Genomic DNA, 26,345 nt, shown 5'->3' with positions numbered 1-26,345 from the left:
CCCCATTCAACTATGCACATATTTTAAAGCTGGAAGAGCACCTTGACAACACCAACCCCAACCTCCTTGTTTCATAGATAGGGGATCCGAGGACCCAAATTGTCAGGGATTCATCTAAGGACATTTGCCAAGTAGATCCTGTAAGGTATAAAAAGAAAGAGCACTGGATTCTTTGAAAAAAATTTTTTTTTATTGAGGTATAGTTGGTTTACAATATTAGTTTCTGGTGGGCAGCACAGTGATTTAGTTATACATATATAAATTCTTTTTCATATTTGTTTCCATTATAGGTTATTATAAGGTATTGAATATAGTTCCCTGTACTATACACTGGGACCTTGTTGTTTATTTATTTTATATATAGTTGTTTGTATCTCCTAATCCCAGAACTCCTAATTTATCTCTCCACCACTACCTTTCCCCCTTTGGTAACCGTAAGTTCATTTTCTGTGAGTCTGTTTCTGTTTTGTAAATAAGTTCACTTGTGTCATATTTTAGATTCCACATATAAGTGATATCATATGGTATTTGTCTTTCTCTGTCTGAATTACTTCACCTAGTATGATCATCTCCAGGTCCATTCATGTTGCTGCAAATGGCATTATTTCATTCTTTTTTATGGCTGAGTAGTATTCCATTGCATATATATATATATATATATATATATATATATACCACATCTTCTTTATTCAGTCACCTGTCGATGGACATTTAGGTTGCTTCCATGTCTTGGCTATTGTAAATAGTGCTGCTATGGACACTGGCGAGCATGTGTCTTTTCAAATTAGAGTTTTCTCTGGATATACGCCCAGGAGTGGGATTGCTGGATCATATGGTAACTCTATTTTTAGTTTTTTAAGGAACCTCCATGTGGTCCTCCTTCATGGCTGCACCAATTTACATTCCCACCAATAGGGCAAGGGGGGTTCCCTTCTCTCCACACCCTCTCCAGCATTTGTCATTTGTGGACATTTTAGTGATGGCCATTCTGAGCAGTGTGAGGTGGTACCTCACTGAAAGTTGTGATTTGCATTTCTCTGATAATTAGCGATGTCGAGCGTCTTTTCCTGGAATACTGGATTCTTAATCTGGGTTCAAATCCCACCTCTGCCATGTGACCTTGGGCAAGACTCTTAACCTCTTTGGCCTCAGCTTCCTCATCTCTAAAATGGCCATCATAATGGCCTCCACCCCTGGGTTTTTGTGCAGTGATACACGTTAGGTGCTTCTCAACATCCCAGTGCACATAGTAGTTTCTCAATAAAACATCAATATTTTGGGGATTATTATTAATAATATTTAACTGTGACATTCTAGGGGCCAAAGCTGTGTCCTCCTATACTTGGCCTGAGGCTCTTGTGAGACTCTCAGGGGCCTGGTAATGTTCTCAGAGCAACACAGAGGGATGGAGGGGTTCAAAAGAAGGGCTCCAGAAGCAGACAAGTCTGGTTCTCAGCTTCTCTGCTCTTCTCTTCCGCAGCAGGTGGGGGCACTAGTGATGGGGAACGCATGTTCCTTTGGCTGCCCCCTCCCACGTGTCTCCAGGGGCCAGGAGGAGAAGCCATTATGCTCAGGGATGGTATCAGATGCAGCCTGGCCCTCAGGGCTGAAGCTGGGCTGTGCTGGCCTGGATTTAGGGGGACAGGGGCTGGAGCAATGACTTCTCAGGGGGCGCCCAAGAGCCACTCAGAGTCTGGGCTCCAAGCCCACACCTGCGAGTGGGACACCGAGTGCGTTGTCAGTGGCTGGCTGCTGGCTGAGGGAGACGGCCATCACCACTGGCGGCCTCCTCCGACCACATCCTGAGCGGCTCACGTAAACACCCCCGTGCCTGCTGCCTTCCAGATACGCTGTGTACACAGCTCAGGGGTTATCTGCGTGTGTGGACTCAAGGCTGACTTCAGGGGATTAAGCGAATGGGGTACCCGGCCTCCCAGTCCAGTGGGTTATAAGCAGAGAAGAAAATTTGTTTACAGGCCACCTCCAGGGGCTGGGGCAGTGTTTACCGGGGAGGGGGTGGGGAGAGGCCCGAGCTGTTTGCTCGTTGGCTTTGGACGTAAGCTGGGTGGCCGGGAGGACGTCCAGTATTTGTGCATCGGATCCATCGTTGGGGGCCAGAGTGACTTTCTAGCCTGGAAGGGAGAGACGTCTGTCTAAACATTCTTGCTGGGGTGCCTTTTGTGGCCTCGGTGGGCTGCTGGGTCTGCAGTAAAAGAGTGGGGCTGGGTTTGCAAGGAAGCCTCCGTCCTCTACCTGGGCCCTGGAACCCGCTGCTGGGTCAGGATTCCCTCTGGGGCTGGGGTCCAGCCTCGACTAGTCCTAGGGTGGACAGGGGCCAGACTGCTTGGGCCTTCGGGACGTTGGTAAGGAGATGGTGTTATTCTGAGGACCAAGGGCGAGCTGCCCGGGGGGCTGTGTTTCATTAAGCGGGGAGTGCTGTGATGGGGTTTGCATTTTGGAGCCATCGCTCCAGCAACGAAGTGGATAATGAAATCGTAGTTGAAGTGACATGCGAGTTGGGGGCCTACCACAGTCATCTATACTATGGGTAGAAACAGTGGGTAGGATCTGACAGATTTGGGGGTGATGGAAGGGGAGGCATGGAGAGTCTGGGTTCTGGGTCGGGGTCTTAGTGGGAAACAGACGGCCTACTCAAAAAGGATCTTTTTTTTTTTAAACAAGCTTTTATATTTTATCTAATTTTTATTTTAGACTTTTTCTTTTTAATATGGAGGTACTGGGGATTGAACCCAGGACCTCCTGCATGGTAAGCACGTGCTCTACGACTGAGCTATACCCTCCCCCCGTCAAATAGGGCCTTGATGAGGACTTAGAAGGGGTGGACAGTACTCCAGGTACCTTCCTGCCCTTAAGCTGAGGGGCCAGGGGAGGAGCAGTTACTGGGACCCAGGTTGTGTAGCTGTGGTTAAACTCATGAAGACCCTGCAGGGCGGGAGCTGGGAGGATAAACACCTGACCTGCCCTCTTCCTGCCCTGCAGCCCCACTGGACCTCCACTGATAAACCCAACTAGAGGTCAGAGGGCAGGGAGCCTAATGATATCATTCCTACAGCCCAGCCTGCAGGGCACAGAGCAGGGGATGGGGAATTTGAAGACAGAGCACATTGGGGGGGGGGGGGAAGAGGGGCATCCTTCTAACAGGGGGGTGCCAGGCACTGGAGTGGACACTTTCGGGGTCCCTGCTTCTGTGCTCTCATCAGCTGCTGGAGGTTTCCCAGGGCCTCTGAGCCAGTGGGCTCTCCAGGTCCAAGGGCATAAACTCCCTACTTTTGCCCACCACTGCAGGGTCCCAAGCTCAAACACGGCCTCCATCCAAACCAAAAGAAAATGGGACAGCCTGTTAGGCAGCCAGCAACCTTCCGTCCCCACTGCGGTGACTCAGCCTGAGCTCCCTGGTGTGGGCGTGAGACCAGGGAGGAAATTTGCTCCCAACACAGAGCTAATTCCGTCCCAGCGCTGGCAGCCAGGACTGCGGTGGCCACATCTGCTGCTGCTGTGTGGTTTCAAGGTTCCTGCATCGTTCAGAGCTGGGGATCCAGGGATGGTGACCCGCGAGGTGTCTCTTGGAGCCATTGGAGGGGGCTGGGAGGTCCCTTCTCTCTGCCCTGAAGGATGAGGGACTGGTGGATGGGACCACCAAGGAACTGTGGCAGCAGGCCAGGGTACTGGGTCTGGGGGAGGTGGGGATGCTGATAAGGAGGGACATGGGTGATGGGGAGTGTGGTACCCGGAAGTCCCCATTACATCTTCCCTGCTGGCTGAGGCTGCCACCTTGGACAAGTAGAAATAGCCAAGGTGTTTGGGTCACAGAGTCCTTGGTTCAAGTCCTGGGCTGATGCTTAAAGGCTGTGTGAGCCTGCGCAAGTCACTTGACCTCTCTGGACAAAGTTTCATTTGCAAATCTATGCCATGAAGATACTGAATGATGAGGCATAAGGTGTGTCAGATGCCAGGCAGATTTCTAGGCAGTTGGTATACATCGTCACACACCAGACAGGCCAAGGTCCATTTCTCTGCACCTTAGGGAGGGTCACTCCCTCTCCTGGACCTCAGTTTCCCCAGCTACAAAATGGGATGACCTCTGAGGGGCCTCCCAGGTCCTCAGAGCCTTTTGGAGGCTGGGAGAACTGGAGGAGAGGCATCGGGGCCGCCCAGCCCAGACTGTCAGGGTGGGCTGTCAGGGAGGTGGGAGATGGGGACAGGAGCCAGGCCAAACACTGGGGGAAGAGTTTCCAGTTTCCCTGATGGGCTCCCACGCCCACGGGCCCCGATAAAGCCCCTGTCCTCGGTCAGGGGCCTGCCGCCAGAGGAAGGCTGGGGAGGCAGCAGCCCGGAGCAGCGGGCTGGGAGAGAGAGTGGCCGCTAGCGGCTTCAGTCCTCTAGACACACAGGTGAGTGATGTTGGCAGGTGAGGGGGTGGCTGGGCCTCTCGGGGCCGAGGTTCGGGGGAGACGGAGGGAACAGGAGACAGAGAGAGGATGAGGGAGATTAGCACAGGAAAGAGGGACAAGAGACAAAGAGGCAGGGACACAGGGAGAGAGACCAAGACAGAGGCTGACGGAGGAGCAAGAAGGGAGAGACGCAGAGATGCACAGAAAGGGAGTGAGTCCTTTGCAGACCCTGGCAGAGGGCGTGGCAGTGACACGGAGAGGAAGCAGAGGGCAACGTCTACTGCCCAGATGCCTCTCAGCCCAGCTGTTCCCCAAGCCCAGGGGGGACACAGGCCTGCAGGCGGCAACTGGAGGAGGTGGGGCCCTGGATGCCTAAGGACCCGCGTTCAAATCTCTGCATGGCCACTAACCAACTGTGTGACCTGCAGGCAAGGGATGCTCCCCCTGAGCCCCCTGGCCTTAGATGTCCCCTGGGTAAATCGATACAGATGACAGTGACCTTGCAGGGTTACGAGGAGGTCCAGGTGCAGAGATCCGTGCCCACTGCACCCCAGCCCCCTCACCATGGCCAGGGAGCAGCGCACATCCCGGAAGGATGGATGCACGAATGAGCCCCGCCTCCAAAGGGCTTTTCCCAGCAGCACCTGGGATGGGACATCCCTTCTCAAGAGGGTCATCAACTAGAGGCGGAGCTGCTTGGGGGAAACCCCCAGGGGACCTGAAGCCTCATCTTGCCCCATCTGTAAAATGCACACCCTGATCTCGTGGGGGGTCTTGGGAGGTTCCACTGGGGCGATGCCCCTAGGATTCTGGAATGTTCCAAGGAGGCGAGGCAGTGGACGAGGAATGAGCGTGGGCTGGGCAGTTCAGTAGGCTCTGAGCTTCCTCCTCTGTCTGGAATGACGGACTGGGCCTGCCTTGCTTACCTGAGCCATCTGTGTGACTTTGGGCACTTTACTGACCCTCTCTGGGCCAGTTTCCTCATCTGTAACGGGGCTTAGAACCGTGCCTGGAACTTGGTGAGGGCTATATCCGTGTCTGTTTAATACAAACTAAGCAAATAACCTCTGCCTGAGGTTTTTGCTCTCTCTGGTGGGAGGAACCAGATGTGGCTTTGAGCCCCCGACCCCTTCCCCAGCAGCGGTCAGCCATGGCCATGGGCAGGGCAGGAGCATCTGTATAGAATCTTCTGCCAGGTCCATGTGGTCCCCGGCAGGAGGAATCAGGCCTTGGCCACTGCACGGCCGCCTCTGACGGGAGTGATACCGTTCCTTTTGTGGGCTTGTCCGAGTTCATTACCAGCCTGATGGAGGAGGCTGTTGGGGAGCGGGGCTCTAAAGACCATGGGCAGGTCCAAGGCTGCTTGTTGGGCCCTCCCCCTGCCCAGTGTGGCTTCATGAGGGACCTAGTGACCCAGGCCATTGGCTAGCCACTGCCCAAGTATGAACCCCAGGCAGGGATTTGGGGTGCTCGTTTGCTTGCATTGGGTTTTCTGGACCTCAGGAGGGAAAGGATGGCCTGACATAATGATACCCCTCCATCCGTCCTCTTGTGCATCAGAGGCCTCTGGAAGCCCCCACACTTGTCTTATTTTTATTCTTCACCGCATTCATTTCCTTTATCCCCGTTTCCTTCTCGCTCTCCCTCCCGCCCCTGCTCCCACGGAGCGGTTCTAATCCGTTCAGCGTGTATCTTGTTATTTGGCTCCGTTCTTGCCCAACGTGTGTTACTGTTTTGTGCATGTTGCTGCTTTTGCAGGCACGTTTCCGGCGTGTACTAATGTGCTATTAAGGTAGGTGGTTTTAAGATGCTCTGCGTTCCTCTGTGGTGTGTATGCTTGCTACTCTGTCTCTTCCAACAGCTGCATGGCTGCTACCCGGCCCCTCTCCCACAGCGGACGTCAGCAGCCTCCAGCTTCCATCTGTGCGCGGCCTGAGTCCTCTGGATCCTTGACTGTTTTTGTGCACAGCCTCCCCGTGGGCTCTCACTCCTGACAGCCCGCACCTGCGGCTCTTTGTCAGAGGACTGCCCTCAGGGGCTGGAAGTGCCCGCGACTGCACCCCTCCCAGGACGGGATGCAGTGTTATAAATAACCTCCTGGAATGTGACCTCCATTGTTTCCTGACCCCGGCAGGAACCAAGGCCACCTTTCCCAAGACTGTGCCTGGTGATGCCCCCTTGTCCGACCTCCTCCCTTTCCCAAGCCAGTCTCCCCACTCCCTGACTGGGTTTTCCTGGAACACTTCTTTAATAAATCACCTTTGCAGGAATCCTTATTTGAGGTTTTCTTCTGGAGAACCCAAGCTAAGACATGGCTCCTGAAACACGGTCATTCCAGAGAGTGGTTCCTTGCGGGACTGTGAGGCACACGGGGGTTCACGGGTACCCACGGGGTGGCATGAAGCCCTTGCCCCCACCCTGCCAGCCCCAAGGGGGTCTCCATCCCATCTTTCTGGTCCTTGCCACACTTCCCACAGCTGTCTGTGATCATCAGTTTTTCCCAGTCTGAGAGCCTGTGATCCTCAGTTTGTCTCATGCCTCAGTTTGGAGGTTTCTGTCCTGTAAATTACCTGTTTATATCATTAGCCTGTTCTGCTGCTGGGATTGCTGTCTTTCTGGATTTGCAGAAGGAAGTTCCTGGTACATTCTGGACGGCAATTGTTTGTTGGTTTTGAGGACTGTAAATCTCTTCCTCCACTGGAGGCCAGGCGTGTGTGTGTGTGTGTGTGTGTGTGTGAAAGAATGTGTGTGTGTGTTCTTGTACGTGTGTGAGCACACAGTGTGTGTATCTCTGTTTGTGGGCATGTTGTGTGTGTGTGGCTCATTATAAGGACAAGGCCTGGGCCCCAGCATCAGTGAGGGCATGGGACAGAGAGCTGGGGGTAAGACTCCCCAGGATAGAGGGAGCGATCTGGAGGAACAACAAATATCGACATTTAGTTAAAATAATAATGAGAACTGCGTAGGTGTTGTAGTGCTGAATTGCGTCCACCCCCACCTCTAAATGCGTATGTTGACGTCCTAACCCCCAGTACTTCGGTATTGTTTTTTGGGTTTTTTTGTTTGTTTTGTTACTCTTTAAAAATTCTAATTTTTTTTTGTTGTTGAAGTATGGTCAGTTTACAACAGTTCTGTTAATTTCTGGTGTACACCCGGTGCGTTGGAATGTGACTGTATTTGGAGACAGGATTTTTTAAAGAGGTGATAAGGATAAAATGAGGCCATTAGGGTGGGCCCTAATCCAGTCTGCCTGGTGTCCTCATGGGAAGAAGCTATTTGGATCCCGACACATGCAGAGGGCAAACCAACTGAAGACACAGGGAGAAGGTGGTCGTCTGCAAGCCAAGGAGAGAGGCCTCAGGAGAAACCCACCCTGCCGACAGCTTGATCTCAAACTTCCAGCCTCCAGGACTGTGAGGAAAAAAATGTCTGTTTTTCCACCCAGTCCGTGGTCCTACGTTACAGCAACCCCAGCGGACTGATAACAGTGGGCATCCAGCTCTATGTTTCTAAAGCCTCAGGGGAAGGGGATACCACCCCGCTTGCAGGGCTGCTTGGGGACAGTCTGTGACAACATTGCTAATGCGCTTGTACCTGTGACATAGTAAATGCCCAAGGAATTATGATGTCAGTAATAGTAATGTACGTGCTCATTAAGGGCTTCCCCTGCTCCAGGCACTGAGCTGGGGGCTGGCCAGGGTTATCCAGCAGGACTTTTGTGAGGGGGTGGCCCAGGGTGGGGCAGCAGGTAGGACATGGTCGGCATCAGAGGGAGAGGCCTGGGGACTGGAGGGGAAGGAGGCAGGAGGGGTCAGAACTGGGTACCAACAAAGTCCTGGCGGGCGCTAGTTATAGACGGAACCGCCGCTAACAACAAAAATGACAGAAACAAAAACAACAGTGGCCTTAGGTTCTACAGTGCTGCAAAATACGTCACTGAGCTTACTTCATCTCCCTGTGCCTTGGTGTCCCCAACTGAAAATGGGTCTAATCATGTCCCGGCCCCGATTTTTATTTTAATCACAAGGAACTAAAACCAACAGAAAATATAACTAGATATAGACATCAGAGCCAACCAAAACCAGTGCAGATGCTGCAGACAACAGGATGAACGGGCTTGCTGCCTTGGACCTGCAAGGGTGCCTCTGAGCTTCCTTGTGGCCACATCAAAAAGGGAAACGTTTTCAGCTGGTTTATCAGGTATGAGGAAGCAGCCCAGTTTCTCAGGGGAAGCAATGTTGTTCCTTATCCTGAATTCTCCAGGGCATTTCTCACTGGGCAGGGGATTTCATAAAGGGCACCCTGAGACAGCCAGTGGGTAGCCTCAATGTCCTGGACTCATACAGCACCACAGGTGTGATTTCCTAGTGGTAGCCACTTATACGTGCCTTGAAGGAAAGGCAAAGGGACACCAGGGAAAGTGGCTCAGGAAAGGCAGCTCCATGGGATGACTGTGAACTGGATGAAGGTCTGGGCTTTCAGGGTTCAAAGCTAAGGCTTAGAGGGCTCAGAGGGGTGGGATCGGGCCTGCTAATCTCTCAGGGAAGCAGGGGGAACCCAAGAGACTTCACTTGGGATTCTTGGCATCAGGCTCTGGAGTCAGACCTCCCAGCTGTGTGGCTTCAGGCAAGTCGCTTCACCTCTCTGAGCCTCAGTTTTCTTACCTGCAAACACACAATATCCTTGTAAGGCTGTTGCAGAGTACAATGGCATGCAGGGAGCGCTCAAATAAATGTTAGGGGTGTGTGTACACATATTATGTTTATATACCTTTTTCTTAAGCTTCCTGGTGACAGAGGGCTTAAGGAATCCAAACAATGAGAACTTTATAGCTGTTTACAATTGGCAAAGGAGTTATTGTCATTTCTTATGACCTTTCCAATGACGAGGGAGGGGTTCTTACCCCCACTGGAGAGGTGAGGAGACTGGAGCTTACAGAAGCAAAATTCTCGCTGTGTCGCGCTTGACCTTCTCTTGAACCCAGAGCTGGGGAGACCAGTGGGCAGGATGCACTGGTCCTCTGGCCTTCCTGGCCCCACCCACCTTCCCAGGCTGAGGGAGTTAGGAGGGAGAAGCCTCCCTTTAGGAGGGAGTTAAGGGTAGAAGTCTGGGAAGAGGGTATAGCTCAGTGGTAGAGTGTTTGCTTAGCGTGAACGAGGTCCTGGGTTCAATCCCCAGTACTGCCTTTAAAAGATAAAAAAAAATTAAAATAAAGAAAGAAAAAAAGAATAGCCTGAGGGGAAAAATGATGATAATAAAATAACAGGAATAGTGTTTACCGCATAACAGGACTTCTTCTTAGGACTTAATTCTCTCAACCATTCAAACCCTTTGGATCATACCCATTTTATAGATAAGACAGCTGAGGTGCAGAGAAGATAATCGACTGGCTTGAGGTTACAGGGAGTTCATGCAGAACGAGGATGTGAACACTGGCAGCTTGGCTGGGTCTGTATCCTTGACCACTGTGCTGTACCGCCTGGGCTGGGGGCAGAAACGGGCTCTCAGGACAGGAGGGAGGTGCGCTGAGGGCAAACCTGTGACTAAGGCCCCCCTTTAGGGAGATCCCAGGGGCTCAGGGACCGGGAGGGAAGGGGCAGGAGGGGGAGGGACGTGCACCAGCACTGACTCATTCCTGGTGGGACGAGGCCAGGCATCACCACACTCTGCCCCCCAGACCCTGCTCGACAATGAAAAGACATGTGGCCTCTGACCCTGGGCTGCTTCCAGCCCAGCGGGAGAGCCAGACATGACGTTATCTGTGTCCCTCGACTCTCTGCCGACGCTGCTGCCAAGTGCTGGGTCCTGAGACCCTGCTCCCCTTCACCCTCCTCTGGGGGCTCAGACATCAACCAATAAGAGGGGCCCACGGTAGGTAGGGAGACGGCCTGGCATGCCCCTTTTCCTCCTGCCTTCCCGTCTGAGCTCACACTTGACCTTTAGAACTCAGCTGTAGATCCTGCCTGCCCCAGGAAGCCTCTGATGCCCAGGCTGGAGAATGCCCCTCTTCGGGGCTCTTTGGGGGAATCCTGGCCTTGCCCTGTCACAGCACCACCTTTGTCTTGTCCCTTGTCACTGATTGTGAGCCCCCGTGGGAAGGAACCCTGGGGAAGCCATCTCCTCATTCCTGGATCCTGCACAGCCTGGCGCAGGGACCGTGGACACGCTCATTCCTTCCTCAAGGATGCACTCCGTGGCTGTCATCGGATGATGATTTTGGGGACAGCGTGGAGGAATGGTCAGGAGCCTCGGTTCTGCAGACCTGGTGCACATGTGGGCTCTCCACCTCCTGCCTGGATGCCTTGGGCAAGTCTTCATCGTGGGTGGCCCCTCCTGGGATTAAAGTCACACCCTTGGTGTCTTATGCTCAGCACGTACATTATTATCATGAACACCCATCATTTTTCCCACTTATGGGAGTGGGGGGGGGCAGCTACAGCCTTCCCATCTTCTCTCCGGGTTCCCCACGAAGCCCTTGAGGACCCATGGTTGGGCACCTCTGGAACATCCTCCCAGGCTGCAGAGTAGGGTGACACCCAAGTTTAAATTCTCAGTCCCTGGCCTCAACAGAAATTTCCAAGTGGCTTTTATTTAATACATAGCAAAGATGACTTCTATGCAATAAAATACAACCTCAAGCCCAACAAGGACCAGTAATGAATTGATACAGAGGAAAGCTGAAGTTATTTATAATGGAGCATCGTTTGGCAGTCTTGCTGAAACATCTGGTTTGGAGCCCACCTGTCAGAGGGGGAGAGCTTGGGTGGTGGAAAGTGCACGGGCCCTGGGGTGTCAGAGTCCTGGGTTCAATTTCCAGCTCAGAATTCAGCTGTCTACCCCTGGGCTGTAATGTTACCACTGAATATTTATTGAAGGTTTACTATGTGCCAGCCCCGAGCCAAATGCTCCCTGTTCCTGATTGCCTGTAATCTGTACATCCATTCTGCGTAGTAGTGAGTATTCTCATTTTACTGATGAGGAAACTGAGGCTCAGAGTGGAGCAATCACGTGTCCAAAACCACAGGGCTGGGAGGCGGCCAAGGCTGGGTTGGAACCAGGCTCACGACCACCGCCTCCAAGACCTCCCAAGCTTGCCCATTCTCCAGTCTCAGTTTGTTCTTCTATAAATTGGGAAAAGCTTGTTATGGGGACTCTGTGAAGTACCATTTTCGCTCTCTGGCCTACAGCAGGTGCTCAAGGAATGTATTTGTGTCTGTCTCCCCACCAGACCGTTGTGAAAGCAGGGCCTGCATCCGATTCTTGGTACCCACAGGGCCCAGAAAATCCCCGGTAAGAATGGTGCTTCTCTCTCTGAGCCTCAGTTTCCGCAGCTCCAAAACAGGAGTGATATCCCCTGCCTGTGTGACCTTGGGCAAGTGACTTAAGTTCTCTGTGCCCTGGGGAGACTAGATGAGATGAAGGAATTATAGTTCTTGGCACATAGTAGGTCCTCTGGGCAGTTCTTCTTCCTGTCCCCTGGGTCGCCAACACTGCCTGAAGTGATTTTTTCTGGGTCCCACCCTGGATTTGTATCGAGCCATCCACACTCTCTCTCCTGCACCTTCCCCTGCACCCACCCCTGAATCAGGCTTCACCTAAGGATGTGCTTGGGGGGAGTGGGGGGCGATGGGGGTTGGGATGACATGTCTAGCTCTAGGTCTGGACTCAGGAGACCCCACCACTTCCCAGCTCTGTAACCTCGGGCACATCGCACCGAGCGCCACGCCGAGCCTCTGCTTCCTCCTCTATAAACTGGGAGTAATAATAGTAGAATTCTCTCTCAGGCTCTGAGTCCACCCAAACCCTTGGTTCTTAGACCTCGATCCGGCTTCTGCCTCCTCGTTCTTCCCTGCAGGTGTTTCCAGCTGTGTGCAGGGACTGGGGACCCACATTGGGGAGCTTTGGGCACCATAACAGTGAACAGTGAGGCACCCTTGTGGTCTGAATTCAGCTCTCCAAAGGGTACCTTTGGGGAACCGTGCCCGGGTGGGAGCACAGGACGATGTCAGCACGGCTGTCTGCTGGGCTTTAGAAACACGACTGGAACCAAGTTCACAGGACCACGCACCTCTCCTTCATTGCACTTAACATCGTTGCGACTCTTCCATGATTTGAGGAGTTTTTGATGAATGTCTGTCTCCCCCACTAGACTGTAAGGGGAAGAGGAGGGTCCCAGTGAGGCAGTAAAATATCAAGAGGATAGACTCAGAAGTTGGGACCTGACTCCTGGCTCTGCCTCTTCCCTGCTGTGTGGCCTTGGGCAAGTGACTTAAGCGCTCTGTGCCTCAGTTTCCTCATCTGTAAAAGGAGGTTTGTAACCTTCTGATCTCATGGAGTTGTTGTAAGGATGAAGAGAGTTTATATGCATCCAGCTGTAGATTAGGACCCAGGATGTAGGAGGTTCCAGAGAAGTGTTTGTTAAATAAATAAAATAGCAAAGTGAGAAACGGTTAAACCATCCAACTGGCCTTGCTCAGAGCCGGGGGTGGGGTGAGGGTGGGGGACACTGTCAGTCTTGCTGGTATTGGTCAGCCTCTGAAAGTCAGTTCTAACCAAAGTTCCCCCGTTGACCCCCGCCTCCCCTTGCAGAGAATGGAGAATGAGGATTACAACGGCTCCTTCGCCGATGAGTATGAGTACTCCGAGGATTTAGACTCCATCCTGGTTTTGGAGGATTTATCTCCCCTGGAAGGCAGGGTGGTCAGGATCTTCCTGGTGGTGGTCTACAGCATCGTCTGTTTCCTTGGGCTCTTGGGCAATGGTTTGGTCATCGTCATCGCCGCCTTCAAGATGAAGAAGACGGTGAACAGTGTCTGGTTCCTCAACCTGGCTGTGGCGGATTTCCTGTTCAACGTCTTCCTCCCGATCCACATCGCCTACGCCGCCATGGACTACCACTGGGTGTTCGGGACGGCCATGTGCAAGATCAGCAACTTCCTGCTCATCCACAACATGTACACCAGCGTCTTCCTGCTGACCATCATCAGCTTCGACCGCTGCATCTCTGTGCTTCTCCCCGTCTGGTCCCAGAACCACCGCAGCATCCGGCTGGCTTACATGGCCTGCATGGTGATCTGGGTCCTGGCTTTCTTCCTGAGTTCCCCATCCCTCGTCTTCCGGGACACGGCCCACCTGCACGGGAAAATATCCTGCTTTAATAACTTCAGCCTGTCCGCCGCCAGCTCTGCCTCGTGGCCCGATCACCGCCACGTGGACCCTGTGGGGTTCGGCCGGCACATGGTGGTGACCATCACCCGTTTCCTCTGTGGCTTCCTGATCCCGGTCCTCATCATCACTGCCTGCTACATCACCATCGTCTACAAGCTGCGGCACAACCGCCTGGCCAAGACCAAGAAGCCCTTCAAGATCATCGTGACCATCATCATCACCTTCTTCCTCTGCTGGTGCCCCTACCACACACTGTACCTCCTGGAGCTCCACCACCGCGCCATGTCGGGCTCCGTCTTCAGCCTCGGTGTGCCCTTGGCCACTGCCGTCGCCATTGCCAACAGCTGCATGAACCCCATCCTGTACGTCTTCATGGGTCAGGACTTCAAGAAGTTCAAGGTGGCCCTCTTCTCCCGTCTCATCAATGCTCTGAGTGAGGACACGGGCCACTCCTCCTACCCCAGCCACAGGAGCTTTACCAAGATGTCATCCATGAATGAGAGGGAGACCAGCATGCTCTGAGCCTCGCCTGGAAACCCCCGAATGGATACTCCCAACCTTGGAAGCTCAAAGCGATGCATTCTCCGGACCATGGTAGGAGCCTCTTGGGTACCCACAGATGCCCACTGCATTTTGCATGGGGCTGAACAGTATTTTGAGCTGGGAATCCAGGGCCGGGAACTCCTTTCTTTCAGTGTCATGGTAGACAGAGCACCCATGGTACTCAGCCTTGGACCAGCTTCCCATGCTTCTGGGAGGCTAGCCTGGACCGATGCAAAACAAACGAAAAAGGGAGAATTCTCAAAAGCACTGCCACAAACTGGGTTGGACATGAGACAGAGGGATTAAGCCACCTACGGAGCACTCCCCTGAAATAACATAGACACTTTCCAAGGTCCATTCCCGATGGGAGCAGAGGAGGTCAGAGCAAACCTGGTGCAATGGAGATCACGCCTCGTCCCACATCCTTATATCAACAGCTGGCCAGGAATCCTGCCACTCAAGCCACTCCTCTGGGTTCGAGGTTACCTGGGAGGAGGAGGCGACATGTGAGCGCTTGATCTCCTGGGGCCATGTTTTTTGGCTTTCGGATCAGCTGGTAAGACAGAGAAGAGATCCCCAGGGGCCACAGGGCTCTTTGTGAGAGCAAGAGAAACAGGACTGCAGTGAGGACTTGGGGCCGGGGGGGAAGGGCCGGAGAAAGAAGAGGGTTGATGCAGCTCACCTTTGAACTTCTCAGGGTGACAGTGCTTTGGATCTTAGCTGTTTTCAGGGTGGGGTTAAGCGATGTCAGCCCTTTGGCCCAAGCCCTGATCTCACTTTGCATTTGCTACCCTGGGGCTGGTTTGAGGCAGGCAGCCCCTACCCCATCACCCCCCTCTTCTCTAACCCCCTGGCTCAGGCTGGAGGTGCTCAGAATACTCCAGGGCAGGGGGCAGGGAATGGGGGGAACTGGGGGTTGCACATCTCCTCCTCCTCACCTTTCTCAAAGCCTTGCTGGAGGCTGGTCCAAAATCAATCTGGGAGCACCTCAAGGGCCAAAGGGGTGTCAGGTGCTCTGTCCCTGTGCTCAGAGCAGAAGCTGGAGCCTCGCTCCTTGAACTGTGCTCCCGAAGACGCAGGGCTGAGGGGGCCCGAGGGCCCAGAGCATCTCCTGTGTGTAGCTACATTGTCTTTTTTCATCTGGGACGCCCCCCCACTTCCCCATGCTGCAGGGTGCCCTTGTCCCATTTACAAATGACAAAGCAGAGGCTCAGCGGAGGGAAGTCACTCACCCAACGTCACACAGCGAGCCAGAGGCTAAGAGTTAAGCATCTGAAGCCAGCCCTGCCTGGCCCCAGAAACCCTTCTTTTATGCAGGATGGATCTATTGAGAATATTGTAGACAATGCGGATAACCTACATTTATTTAGCACTCCTATGTTAAGCACGTTACATGTGTATCTCATTTATCTCTCGCAGCAGCCCTGAGTTAGGAACAATCATCACTTCCCTTCTATGGAGGAGGCATCTAGGGCTCAGAGAGTTTAAGTAAGTTGCCCAAGGGCGCCCAGCCGGTCTGCGTTAGAGCCTGGACTTGGACCAAGGTCTGTCTGGCTGAAATAAGGCTGCAGAGGCTTGGGGTTTTGATTATAAATATCTCCATATCCCTCAGCAGATTAATATCAACATCTTAAGGGCTTTAAAGTCAGCTTTGCAAACAGTTTTCGAAAAAGACCCAACATGGCAAAGAAAATGAACTTGGCTTCCAGGTCCCTTGGCTCCCATTCACACTTGGCCACCATGGCTCCCACCTCTTGTGCCCCCAAGCTCTCCGGGGAGAGCGGGGGAGGGGAGGCGGCCAGCAGGAGGGCCCTTCGGTCTCTAAGTGTCCACATTCTGCTCTCTTCCAAGTTTCTTCACTGTGAAGCCAATTCTCCAACAAGATGCCATGAATAGATGTCTACACAGTGCCCAGCGACTTCCTGAGGCCATGGACTGTTTGGAATCACACCTCATTAAGAGACAAACTGTTCCGTCCTTGTGCTTGTGACGAGACAGCTCTGAGTTGACCCCCAGCTGGGGCCTCCAATGGCTCCAAGCCATCTGAGCTTAGTTTGAGAGTGAGAAGGGGGCCGGACACACCGCCCAGCATCCCCGTCCTCCACCCCCAACCCCACCCCATCTCCACGGGTGAAGCATCCGAGACCCAAGCTGGAGTGGGATGCATTCCAGGTCCTGGAGATGGTCATCCACGGCTTGAGGAGGACCATGTTGTTCCTTGGGGCTCGCTGTCTCATTCTTCCTGGGCTGCGTGCTCGCCAGGCCGGGCTGGGGGAGCCAGGAAGCGATTTTGTCGTTGGAAAAGCTGACGAACAGAAGCAGAATGAAAACCAGCTGTTTCTTTCCTCAGAGCCAGGGCCCGCTCTTTCTGGCTGCCCTGCTCTGACTGGAGTTTCCCATCAAATGCTTAAATGCACCCAGGACATCCCCTTCATCTTGTCCCTACAGCTTCTTCTGAGACCTTCCGCAGGTCAGACGTACGAAGGCCCCGTGGAGATCACAAAGTCTGTTCATGTGAATTACTCCACAGGGGGCCAGCACGCTTTGTGCCCGGGAGCACTCCCTCCAGGGCCTGGATCTGGCTGATGGGGCCTCAGTGCTGCCTCCTGGGTCGGGTGGGTGGGGCGGGTGGGTGGGCGGAGGGGCCGCAGGGCTGTGGGCAAAGGGACGGGAAGAGACCATGCTGTTTGAGGGCGGGGGAAAGGGAGGGAGGAGAGATGCACAGAGGAAACGGACTGCCAATGAAGAAAAGGATCTGGCATGTAATAAGCATCAACCAAGTGTCAGCCACAAAATCTCATCCAGCCTCAGAACAGCCGTGGGAGAAGAGGACCATCGGACCCACGATGCAGATGCAGGAAGGGAGGTTCGGACTGCAGACCTCACCTGTTCGGGGTCACACAGTAGTAAACGGTGGAATGGGGTCTGCTGCCTGAGTGTCCAGCTTCTTCAGCCTTTGGGAGGATGGAGAGACAGAGAGAGGAGGGAGGGGGGCAGGGGGGGGCAGAGGGAGCAGAGGGAGAGAGGAGGAGGAGGAGAAGGCGGAGAGGGGGCAAGAGGGAGGGGCTTAGAAGGGGAGACTGACCCCGGCGCTGGCCGAAGGAGGGGTTTACCTTAAGCCTGACTCCAGACTCAGCTCTGGAGGGCGTAGGAGCCAGGATGGGTGGGAGAAGAGAGAATCCAACAGCCAGAATCACGAGGACCTCTCAAACTTATCTCCCCCAGGCCTTTACCATTTTACAGATGAGGGAATTGAGGTTGTGAGAGCTAACCTTTGAGAAACCTGCAAAAGGAGGTGGTGTTGGCTTGGATGGATGTGGTCAGTGAGTCCCCACCTCCTGCCTCTGGCCTCCCTCTCCGGTCCCTCCCTGACCGCCTATGATGCTCTGGCTTTGGAAAATTGCTCCTGGGGCTGGTATCCAGCACCGGGGAATCCAGGAAGCCGCTTGTCAAACCTTGAAATAATTCAGCAGGGGTCTTGTTTGCTTCCTCATTCTGAGGACAAAGTTTCTTTTGAATAAAGAGACTGAAACAAGCGTGGGGATCAGTGCTGGAGGGTCCCGCCCCTTGCCTTCCCCACCCACCTCGTGGAATCCCAGCTAAGGATCAGAGAGGTGAAGCATCCTGTCTGAAGTCACACAGCTATGTTGTGAGACAGCAGGAGAAACCCTGAGATTTCCAACCTTCTAGACCCCAAATTTTGGACTCCAAGAAATCTGCTCCTTGAAAAAAATTTCCTCCACTCATTTAATTTTCCTAGTTACCAAGGATATGAGACAGGTAGTGACTTACCCAAGGTAACAAAGTAAGCTGTGGCAGAGAGGAGACTGAAACCCAGGACTCCTTACTCCTAAGTCCGTGATCTGGCCACCCAAGGACAGATACCGCCATCTACATGTTCACTCAGCCATCCTTTCGCGCACGCATCCACTCAGCCATCCTTTCGTGCACCCAGCCACTTCTGTAACCATCTCTATATAAAACCACCCATTCGTCCGTTCCACAAGCATCTATTTAATACTCCTCTTTGCCAGGCCCTGTGGTTGGCACTGGCACATACACAGCCTCTGTCCTCCTGAGCTCATTCATTAGTGACAGCCAATTAAAAAAAAAAAATACCTTAAATGGAAAACACACACAGTAAGTGCTACACATATAGAGGGATCTGACGCTGTCCAAAGGCCAAGGAACTTCCCCAGGGGAAGAGACACTTGAGACGCGAAGGATGGGGAGAAGGTGACGGAGATGGTGCTTCGTGCAGAAAACAGCATGGGTGATGGCATTGATGTGGGAGGGAACAGAGTGACCTTGAGGGGCTGAATGGGGGTGGGGGCTGCAGCAGAGCGAGTAGAATGAGCAGCGACCAGATAGGATGGAGAGAAGGCAGGGCCAGACCGCGGGATGGGTCTTTACTTTGAGATGCTCAGACTTGCATATTAGAAGGATGCCCAATGCCCAGGGCTGCTCTTGGGGGGACAAACTAGACGGGGGCACGAGGGGAGGTGGGAGGTTGCTGCAGCATCTAGGCGAGCGCGATGGTGTCTGGACTTTGGGAGCCAAGACAGGGCTTGAGAGAAGTGGACTCGTCCAGAGATACTGAAAAGCTACCCAAGCTTTCTCCAGGGAGCAGTTAGTGGGAAACCGACCCAGGGCTCGTTTCAGCTGCACAGAGGCCTCGGCGCGTTGCTTTATTGATGGAGATTAATTGTAAATATTATTCAAATTTACCTCCCAATGCACAATTATATTTCTCAGGGGAACCCTCTGTGCACATAATAAAGCCCTATAAATTATACATATATTAACCTAAGAGGAACGGAGGCATATTAATGCAGCAATCGCGGGCGGTGGCTGCGGGGAATTTATGCAGACGAGACTCCAAGTACTTGAACTTGGAGGTCACCAAATTCTGACCTGTGGGATCTTCCAGAAGTCTCCCCTGCCTCTGGGAGATGGAGACACCCTCAGGCACATCACCCAGTTACTGCTGATGGTGGGCAAGTGGGGGTGAGGAGACAGATGGTGAAGGAAGAGAGCGCACAGGTCTAGAGAATACTTACCTGGTGCTCAGAATTTCAACAACCGTCATCAGATCAGTAACAGTAGGTACAATTCCTTGCGCACGTCCAAGCTTTTGGCACCTTCCAAGCCCTTTCCTGTCATTATCTCTTTGAATCCTTACAGACATCTTTGTGTTAAGGGCCATTACTATCTCCCCGCACAGACAAGGAAACTGAGGCCCAGAGAGGTGAAGTGACTTGCCCAGCGTCACACAGCTGGTAAGTGACAGAGCTAGGATTCAAGCCCCAGTCTGTTTGACCCTAAAGCAACTTGCAAACACGAAGCGTCCTCTGAAGAGGCTCCTCCCAGGAGAGAGGATGGCAAGGATATGATCTCTCCGGTGTCCGATTTTGAGGAGGTGGGGGATGGAGGAATCTGAGAGATTCCTGTTTCATTTGGAGGGAGGCAACGGCATCTGGGTGGGCTTGTCACTTCCTCCTGACCTTGAGAATCTTAGGATTATTGAGTCTGGAAGAGACTCTGCTTCAAGTTCATCTCTTCCCATCCACCCATTTAACAGATGGTGAAACTGAGGCTTCTTTGCAAATAAAAGTGGGACCACCTACCTCACTGACTGCTGGGAGATGAGATATATGTGGAAATGCTCATATGAGTCACCTTCAAAGCACCCTTATTCTAGAGTCCTGGTCATTCACCAAGCCGCCCTCTTCACTTCTCAGTTTTTTGACAAGGACTTTGGTGCTGGCCTTCCCAGGATCTGGGAGTCACTGGGAGTTTCTAGTAGAGTCTTCCTTCTGGGGGAGGCAGGAGATCTTGGGAAAACCTGGTATATCGCAGAGACAGGCTGTGTTTGGGGCATAAACTTTACCCTTCAAAATTGTCCTGGGTATGGGTGATAGAGGATCTCTATCTTGACCTGGATGGTGAGTCCACGGCTGTCTTCATATATAAAAACCCACTTATTGTACATATATGGATGCACTTCATGGTAGTAAGTTATGCCCAATTAAAAGCATTTTTAAAAATAAAATAATTCATGGTGTCTGCAGGAATGACTTCCCATTTCTATTGACACCCTAAACAGACCCAGGTCTGGGGGCTTCTCTCTGATTCAAGGGAGCAACTCAGAGAGGGGTGGTCCCTGCAGGGTCCATCTGTAGACAGCGTCTCAGGAAGGACTGAACCCTCCCAGCTCTGTCCCTTAACTCAAAAGCCTTTTGATGGTTATGACACAGGATCCCATGGGCTCAGGAGTCGGACTGCCTGGACTGGAATCCCAGCTCTGCCATTTATATCAGCTAGGGTTGGAGCTAGGCTTAAAACTCTATGATCTCAAGCTGCCTCATACCTCTGAAGCCTCAGTTTTCTCATCTGTAAAATGGGGGGGAATAAGAATTTGCAGCTCACGGAGTTGCGAAGAGGATTAAATGAGATGGGGCATGTAAGCATTTAGCAGGTGCTGGGCTCACCTGCACCGCCCTCTTTCATCTAGATGTGTTTCTGCCTCCTCCCTGGTCTCCCCACTTCCAGCCTTGCCCTCTGACAACCCCTCTCTGTGAAGCAGCCAGAGTAAGTTTCCAACACAGAGTAAGCACAAGAATCCAAACCTTCTGCCATGGCTTACAAAACCCTAGAGGACTGACATCTCCTGCTCCACCTTTATCTGACGCTGCGCCCCAGCCAGGCACTCCTTTCCACCTGCCCTCAAAAGAAAGCAAACGGGATCAACCACAGCAGCAAGGCGAATGCATACAAGACCGTTCCCACCTCTGCGTTTGCTGATCCGCTGTTCCGGGACCACGCCCCCTCCTCCGGGTCTCAGATCTGACGTCACCTCCTCAGAGACTCCCTTCCTGACCCCTCCCACCAACTAAAGTAGCCCCCGTCCCCATTTGCTGTCTATTCGATCCCTTGTTTCATTTTCATTAGGGTCCTTTTCTGCCAGTTTTATTTGTTTCTTTGTTTGGCTGCCTTAAGTCTGTCCCCCTGCTGGGTGGTGAGCTCCATCAGATCAGGGACGGTGTCTATCTTGCCCACCTCTGTACCCCTAGCACCCAGAGCAGTGCTTAGCACAGAAAAGGTGATCCCACTATTTTGTTAAACGGGTGAAGAAAGAGCCATATGCTGACATTATTTTTAATCATCACTGTCACCGTCATTGTCACCCAGTTGCACAACAGTCATTCTTACCATACACCATTTCCAAAGGCTTTATTTCACATTTCACATTTTTTCCCCCATATTGATGGAACTTGGGAAATCCCCCATTTCACAGACATGGAAACTGAGGCCCCAGGTCACCTGGCTCAGAAGTGGAGAAGCCCCGGTTCTTTCCCTTGTTCTATCAGGAGCAGTCACAAATGAAGGAGGCTTCCGTTCAGTGTTTCTCCCTCCCTTGGCTTTTTTCTTTGGCCTTTGCCTGATTAATTGCAGCCTGAAAGACAAAGGAACCAGATGCCTCCCTCCCTCTCCTCCTCCTCCCCCTACTCCTATTGTTCTGTAGTTCTTTTCCGGACCAGGACTCTGTAAAGGATTTGGCTGGTACAGCCATGACCGCAAACTTCCTGTGTTTATCCTTCCACTTAGGAATCGTGGATGGAGCAATCCACTGGACTCCAGGTCTGTGCTGGGCACTGGGTGACGCTACCGTGAGTGCAGCCAGATAATTATTCCCTGATGCCCAAGTGTCTCTGGACTCCAGATGCCCAGCTCTGGGAGGGGCAGACCCAGGATGATCTTTTCCCCGGCTTCCATTATACAGGCATTTGACACCTACAGAGCAAACATCTGGATAATCGAATTGAATGAGTCGATTCCCAGGTGTTGGTGCTGCAGAGCAGGGGCACACACGGGGAGGTGGGAAGGGCTGCTCTCAGCCTTGGCTGGTGGCTGGTGGCTGGTGGCTGTGAGCCCCGGGTTCACGGCAGGCAGCTTATGATGCCCGGGTTCCTGTACTTTACTGGGAAGGACTGACTCGTGATGGCATTTCGGGCAATTTCACATCCATCATCCCATTTTTTTTCCTCATTAGAAGCTTGAAGGGTGAGAGCTCCTTAACTTCAGAGATGAAGAAGTTGAAACTCAAAGAGGTCCAGTTTCCCAGAACCACACAGACACCCATTCTAGTACTTATTGCCGTCTGGAATAATTCTATACATTCCTGGGTTTAGCTGCCTTAAGTCTGTCCCCCTGCTGGACGGTGAGCTCCATCAGGGCAGAGACTGTCCGCCTTGCCCATCTCTGTATCCCCGGAACCCAGAGCACAAAAGGTGCTCACAATATTTTGTTGAATGAATGAAGAAATAGGCACACGCTGTTACAGAGACATCAGTATAGTAGGGAGAGAAAGGCTTTCTTTTACAAAGCCTTGAACTTCTCAGGAGTTAGAGAAGACTCACGTCTTGGCTGGGAGCTGCTCTGCTGAACTGAGATTAATTCTGGGAGCCAGGATGCCAGCCAGGATCCGATCCAATATTCCTTCCTTCCTTTGAAAGAACAGCAGGGAAGGATGGCATGGCTTAGCCCAAACGAACGGCATGCTAAAGGCAGAATTGCAAGAACCAAGAGAGGTTGAGGGAACAAGAAATTGGGACTGGAGTGAGGGTTCCCTGCTCCCGTATCAGGCTCACCAGAGCGGCAATGGTTTTGCAGCTTGCTGGAATCGGAAACATCACCCCTTTCTGGTTCCTGGATTTCCCAGGCACGTCACCTGCTTGCAAACTTCATCCTGGTCCCCTGGCCACAGCATCTTCAAGGATACAGACAGTTCTACGGAAATAGCTTGCTCAGTCTTCCCATGTCAGAGCTGACAAGACCCTTATAGTCAGGATCCCTGGATCCCTGATGGGAAATGAGCCCCACAATCCGTTGGGGGGGGGGCGGCCAGGGCAAGAGCCCAGGTGTCCTCAAGCCCAGCTCTTCCATGTGATTGTCTATTCCTTTCAATAGCTCAGTCTCTTTCTCACATTTTGGTTCAGACGCATCGATCCATGTCAACCAGAGTTCCTCTGTAGAGCATTAATTGCTCAACTGATTGCCTTGCAGACCCAGTAGAAGTACCACAGTTTATTTGATGGACATTTAGGCTGTTTCCTTTTTAAAAGAGTTGCCGTTACTGTTCTTGGGACTCCCTGATGGGTTCTCTTGGGAGAAGCTGGGTAGAGCTGAGCTTCTGAAGCCTGACCCCCAAGCCCTAGGAAACCTGCAGATCTTGGGGGAGGGTATAGCTCAGTGGTAGAGCATGTGCTTAGCGTGCACGAGGTCCTGGGTTCAATCCCCAGCACCTCCACTAAATTAAAAAGAAAAGAAAAGGAAAAAACCCCTGAACCTACAGATCTGACAAATCTGAGCTTTCTGCACACCAGCCTGGCCTCTGGGTCCCTGCTTCACCCCCTCCCCTTCCCCAAAAAAGGAAGTGCTCTTTGGAGGTTTTAAGAAGAGGTCAGCCAGCTCAGGAAAGAGGGGAGGGTGTGCGGGGTGGTGATCACATGCACAGGCACTGAAATCCGGCCAACATGATTGGGTAAATGATTTCCTCTCTGAGCCTCGGTTTCCCCCTCCATAAGATTGAGAGTGTAGTAGAGATGCCTTGCAGGGTGGCATGAGGAGTCAATAAAACAACCATGTCAAGAGCTTATCGCAGCATCTGGAAAATATTACAAAGTTGCCGGCTTTTGCTGTTATAATGTTTGATTCCTTTTTTTTTTTTTTTTTCCTTTTACTGGAGTTACAAGCCTGCACTTGTTTTGTTATCTCTGGGGGCCGTGCCTAATCCAGGCCATTGTTTCAGGAGGCTGCACAAATCTGCCTAAATTATGTATTGGGGTTGCACAGTGAATGCTTGCTGCAATTTGGGTGTGCGAAGAAAATGTAGTTTCTTTGTCTGGAGCCGATCCGGTTTTCCTTATAAACATCCAAAAAAACAAAACAAAACAAAACAACCCCCCCAAATCAAGCTTCACCCACGTTATGGGTTGTGTACTCCAAGCTCACGTGTTGAACTCCTGACCCCCAGTGCCTCAGCACATGACCTGCTTTGGGGACAAAGTTTTTCCAGAGGTGAGCAAGTTAAAATTAGGTCATTAGGGTGAGTCCTAATCCAATAGTGTCCTTATGAAAAAGGGGGAATTTGAACATAGACACATGTAGAGAGAAGACACCATAAAGAGACCCAGCAGGGAAGCAGCCACGTGCAAGCCAAGGAGAGAGGAGTGGGGAGGACCCTTCCCTGCAGACACCTTGATCTTGGCCGTCCAGCCTCCAGAAGATGTGGGAGATGATGTGTTTCTGTGGTTGAAGCCACTCAGTTGGTGGTACTTCGTTACAGCAGCCCTAGAGAACTAATCTAACCCTGTTTTGACATTTTGGGCCAAATGATAGTTATACAGGTTCCAGAGGTAGGGATCTTCCCCGATAAATAGATCCAACCTCCCTTGCTTTTCTCCTGGCCTGGTTTTGGCCACGTGGAGGGCGGGGCTTGGTCTGATGGTCTCACGGGAGCGTGGAGGAGACTGGAGCTCCCGAGGATGCGGAGAAATGGCTCCATTCTTCCCTGGTCCTGCATGTCTGAGCAGAAAACTGTGGGAAGATGGTCTCGCCCTGGGTTTGGCTGCCCCGAATATAAATCCCCACGCCCCCTACCGTGCCCTCCTCCGGGCTTGGACTGAGATGAGGCATCCCAGCTTGTGTGAAGGTCACCTGGTCCTGTCCCACGGCTGCTTTGCTTGCTTTCACCCGACCTCCCCACCACGTGAGAACTGAGGGTGCTGAGAACACCAGCCAAGGTGGGGCTGTGATCTAGAGAAACCCCCTCGTCCTCTGTGCACCAAGAGCACAGCTGCAAGGAGGGAAACCAAGCAAATACCTGGCCAGCCCTCTCTCCCGAATCCCTCTCTCCTTCTCATTCTACAACCCCCCGTTCTGGAAAAGTAGCAGCTTTTCTTTCGTTGCAGAAAAGTGTGTTACAGCTCGGTGTTACAGCTCAATAGTGACAGCAACCTGGATCCGAGCGAGAGACCAAGCAGTGCTCACAGATTTGGAGAACTCAGGTTTATTACACCCGCAGGCCTAAACGAGTTAACACTCCAAGCTCTAAACCTTGTCTATGGGTTTACACAGGCCTTTATAGGCTGCCAGTTTTACACTTTGCAACATGACACGCGAGTAAAGTATAACAGAAGTTGACCAACCAGGAACAAGCTTTGTAGAAATAGACCAATCAGGAGTGAAAGAAATAACCAATCAGGAGTGAGCCCCCATGCAAATGAAGTACTAAAAATGGACCAATCAGAAGTTAGGGAAGTAGATCAACCAGAAGTGAGAGTAATAACCAATCAGGAGTGAAGGAGATAACCAATCAGAAGTGAGCTCAGGGAACCAATAGAATTTTAGGGACAAGTAAGCCGTTTCAGAGGCAAAAAGTGAGATAGCGCCTCTGGGCCAGGGAACCGGATGGTGCCCACATGAGAGTAGTGGCCCTGCCTGGGGGTCCTGCCGGTCTTATTATGGGGCTTCCCGCCTCATTTTCCCTCTCCCTATGTTGTATTCGCCGATCACCTGGTGGGAAGCCTCAGAGTTGTGGCAGGAGGAGGGGTCTGCCCCTCGCCTTGGCAGAATCCAGGAGCTGGGCTTCCTTTGTGTGTTAAGAAAATAAAGGAAGTTGGAAAATCCTCCCTCAAGACAATTGCCTGCCTTTAGTGCGTAGCCTTGCTGCAAATCCCATTTTGCGTGTCAGCGCAGACTATCACATCACTCTTCCTCGTATATGACAGGTCCCGCTCTCCTCCCAGGCACACAGGCTCTTGGGGCCAATTGGACAAAAATTCTTGCATTCGAAACACTCACAATAAAAGCTCCCTCCGAGTTTCCAGAAGAGCCACCTGTTACCGTTACGTCCTGACTTCCTGCTGCTCCCAACAGGGTTTTGGGTCTTAAGGAGTGGAATGAAAAAGTCATAATGATCACTATTTGGATCATTATTAACAGCCTTAAACAATTATGGGCAATTTTGCTACAGTTCCCATATGAGGAATGGATGCTCAGAGAGGTGAAGACTCCTGTCCAAGGTGACTGGGCTGGGGAGATAATATGGTGATGGGAGCTGAACCCCCTCTTTGTCTGACTTCAAGCTATTTATCATTGCGCTACGTGCAGCGCATCAGTGCAGCCCAGGAGGGTTTGGTGTTGCTGCCATCAGGCTCC

General features: G+C 52.3%; 1 protein-coding gene and 1 non-coding gene across 5 annotated transcripts in view; one reads left to right on the top strand and one right to left on the bottom strand.

The window, feature by feature from the left end:
- The window catches only part of CMKLR1 (chemerin chemokine-like receptor 1), a 44,177-nt gene extending 27,130 nt beyond the window's left edge, over positions 1-17,047 (top strand). For all 4 annotated transcript variants that reach the window (XM_014551907.2, XM_014551905.2, XM_032471410.1 and 1 more), the window contains exon 2: positions 13,002-17,047. In XM_014551907.2, the coding sequence (XP_014407393.1) occupies positions 13,005-14,102 (1,098 nt within the window). In that variant the 5' untranslated portion in view covers positions 13,002-13,004 and the 3' untranslated portion in view covers positions 14,103-17,047. The remainder of the gene's footprint in view (positions 1-13,001) is intronic.
- On the bottom strand, positions 2,730-2,801 carry TRNAG-ACC. Its single transcript has one exon. It is a non-coding gene; the product is annotated as a tRNA-Gly (tRNA).
- Positions 17,048-26,345: the final 9,298 nt, after the last annotated feature.

The sequence above is a fragment of the Camelus ferus genome, chromosome 32 (genome assembly GCF_009834535.1).
Source record: "Camelus ferus isolate YT-003-E chromosome 32, BCGSAC_Cfer_1.0, whole genome shotgun sequence".
Taxonomy (NCBI): domain Eukaryota; kingdom Metazoa; phylum Chordata; class Mammalia; order Artiodactyla; family Camelidae; genus Camelus; species Camelus ferus.
This window is presented reverse-complemented; position numbering and strand designations above follow the sequence as displayed.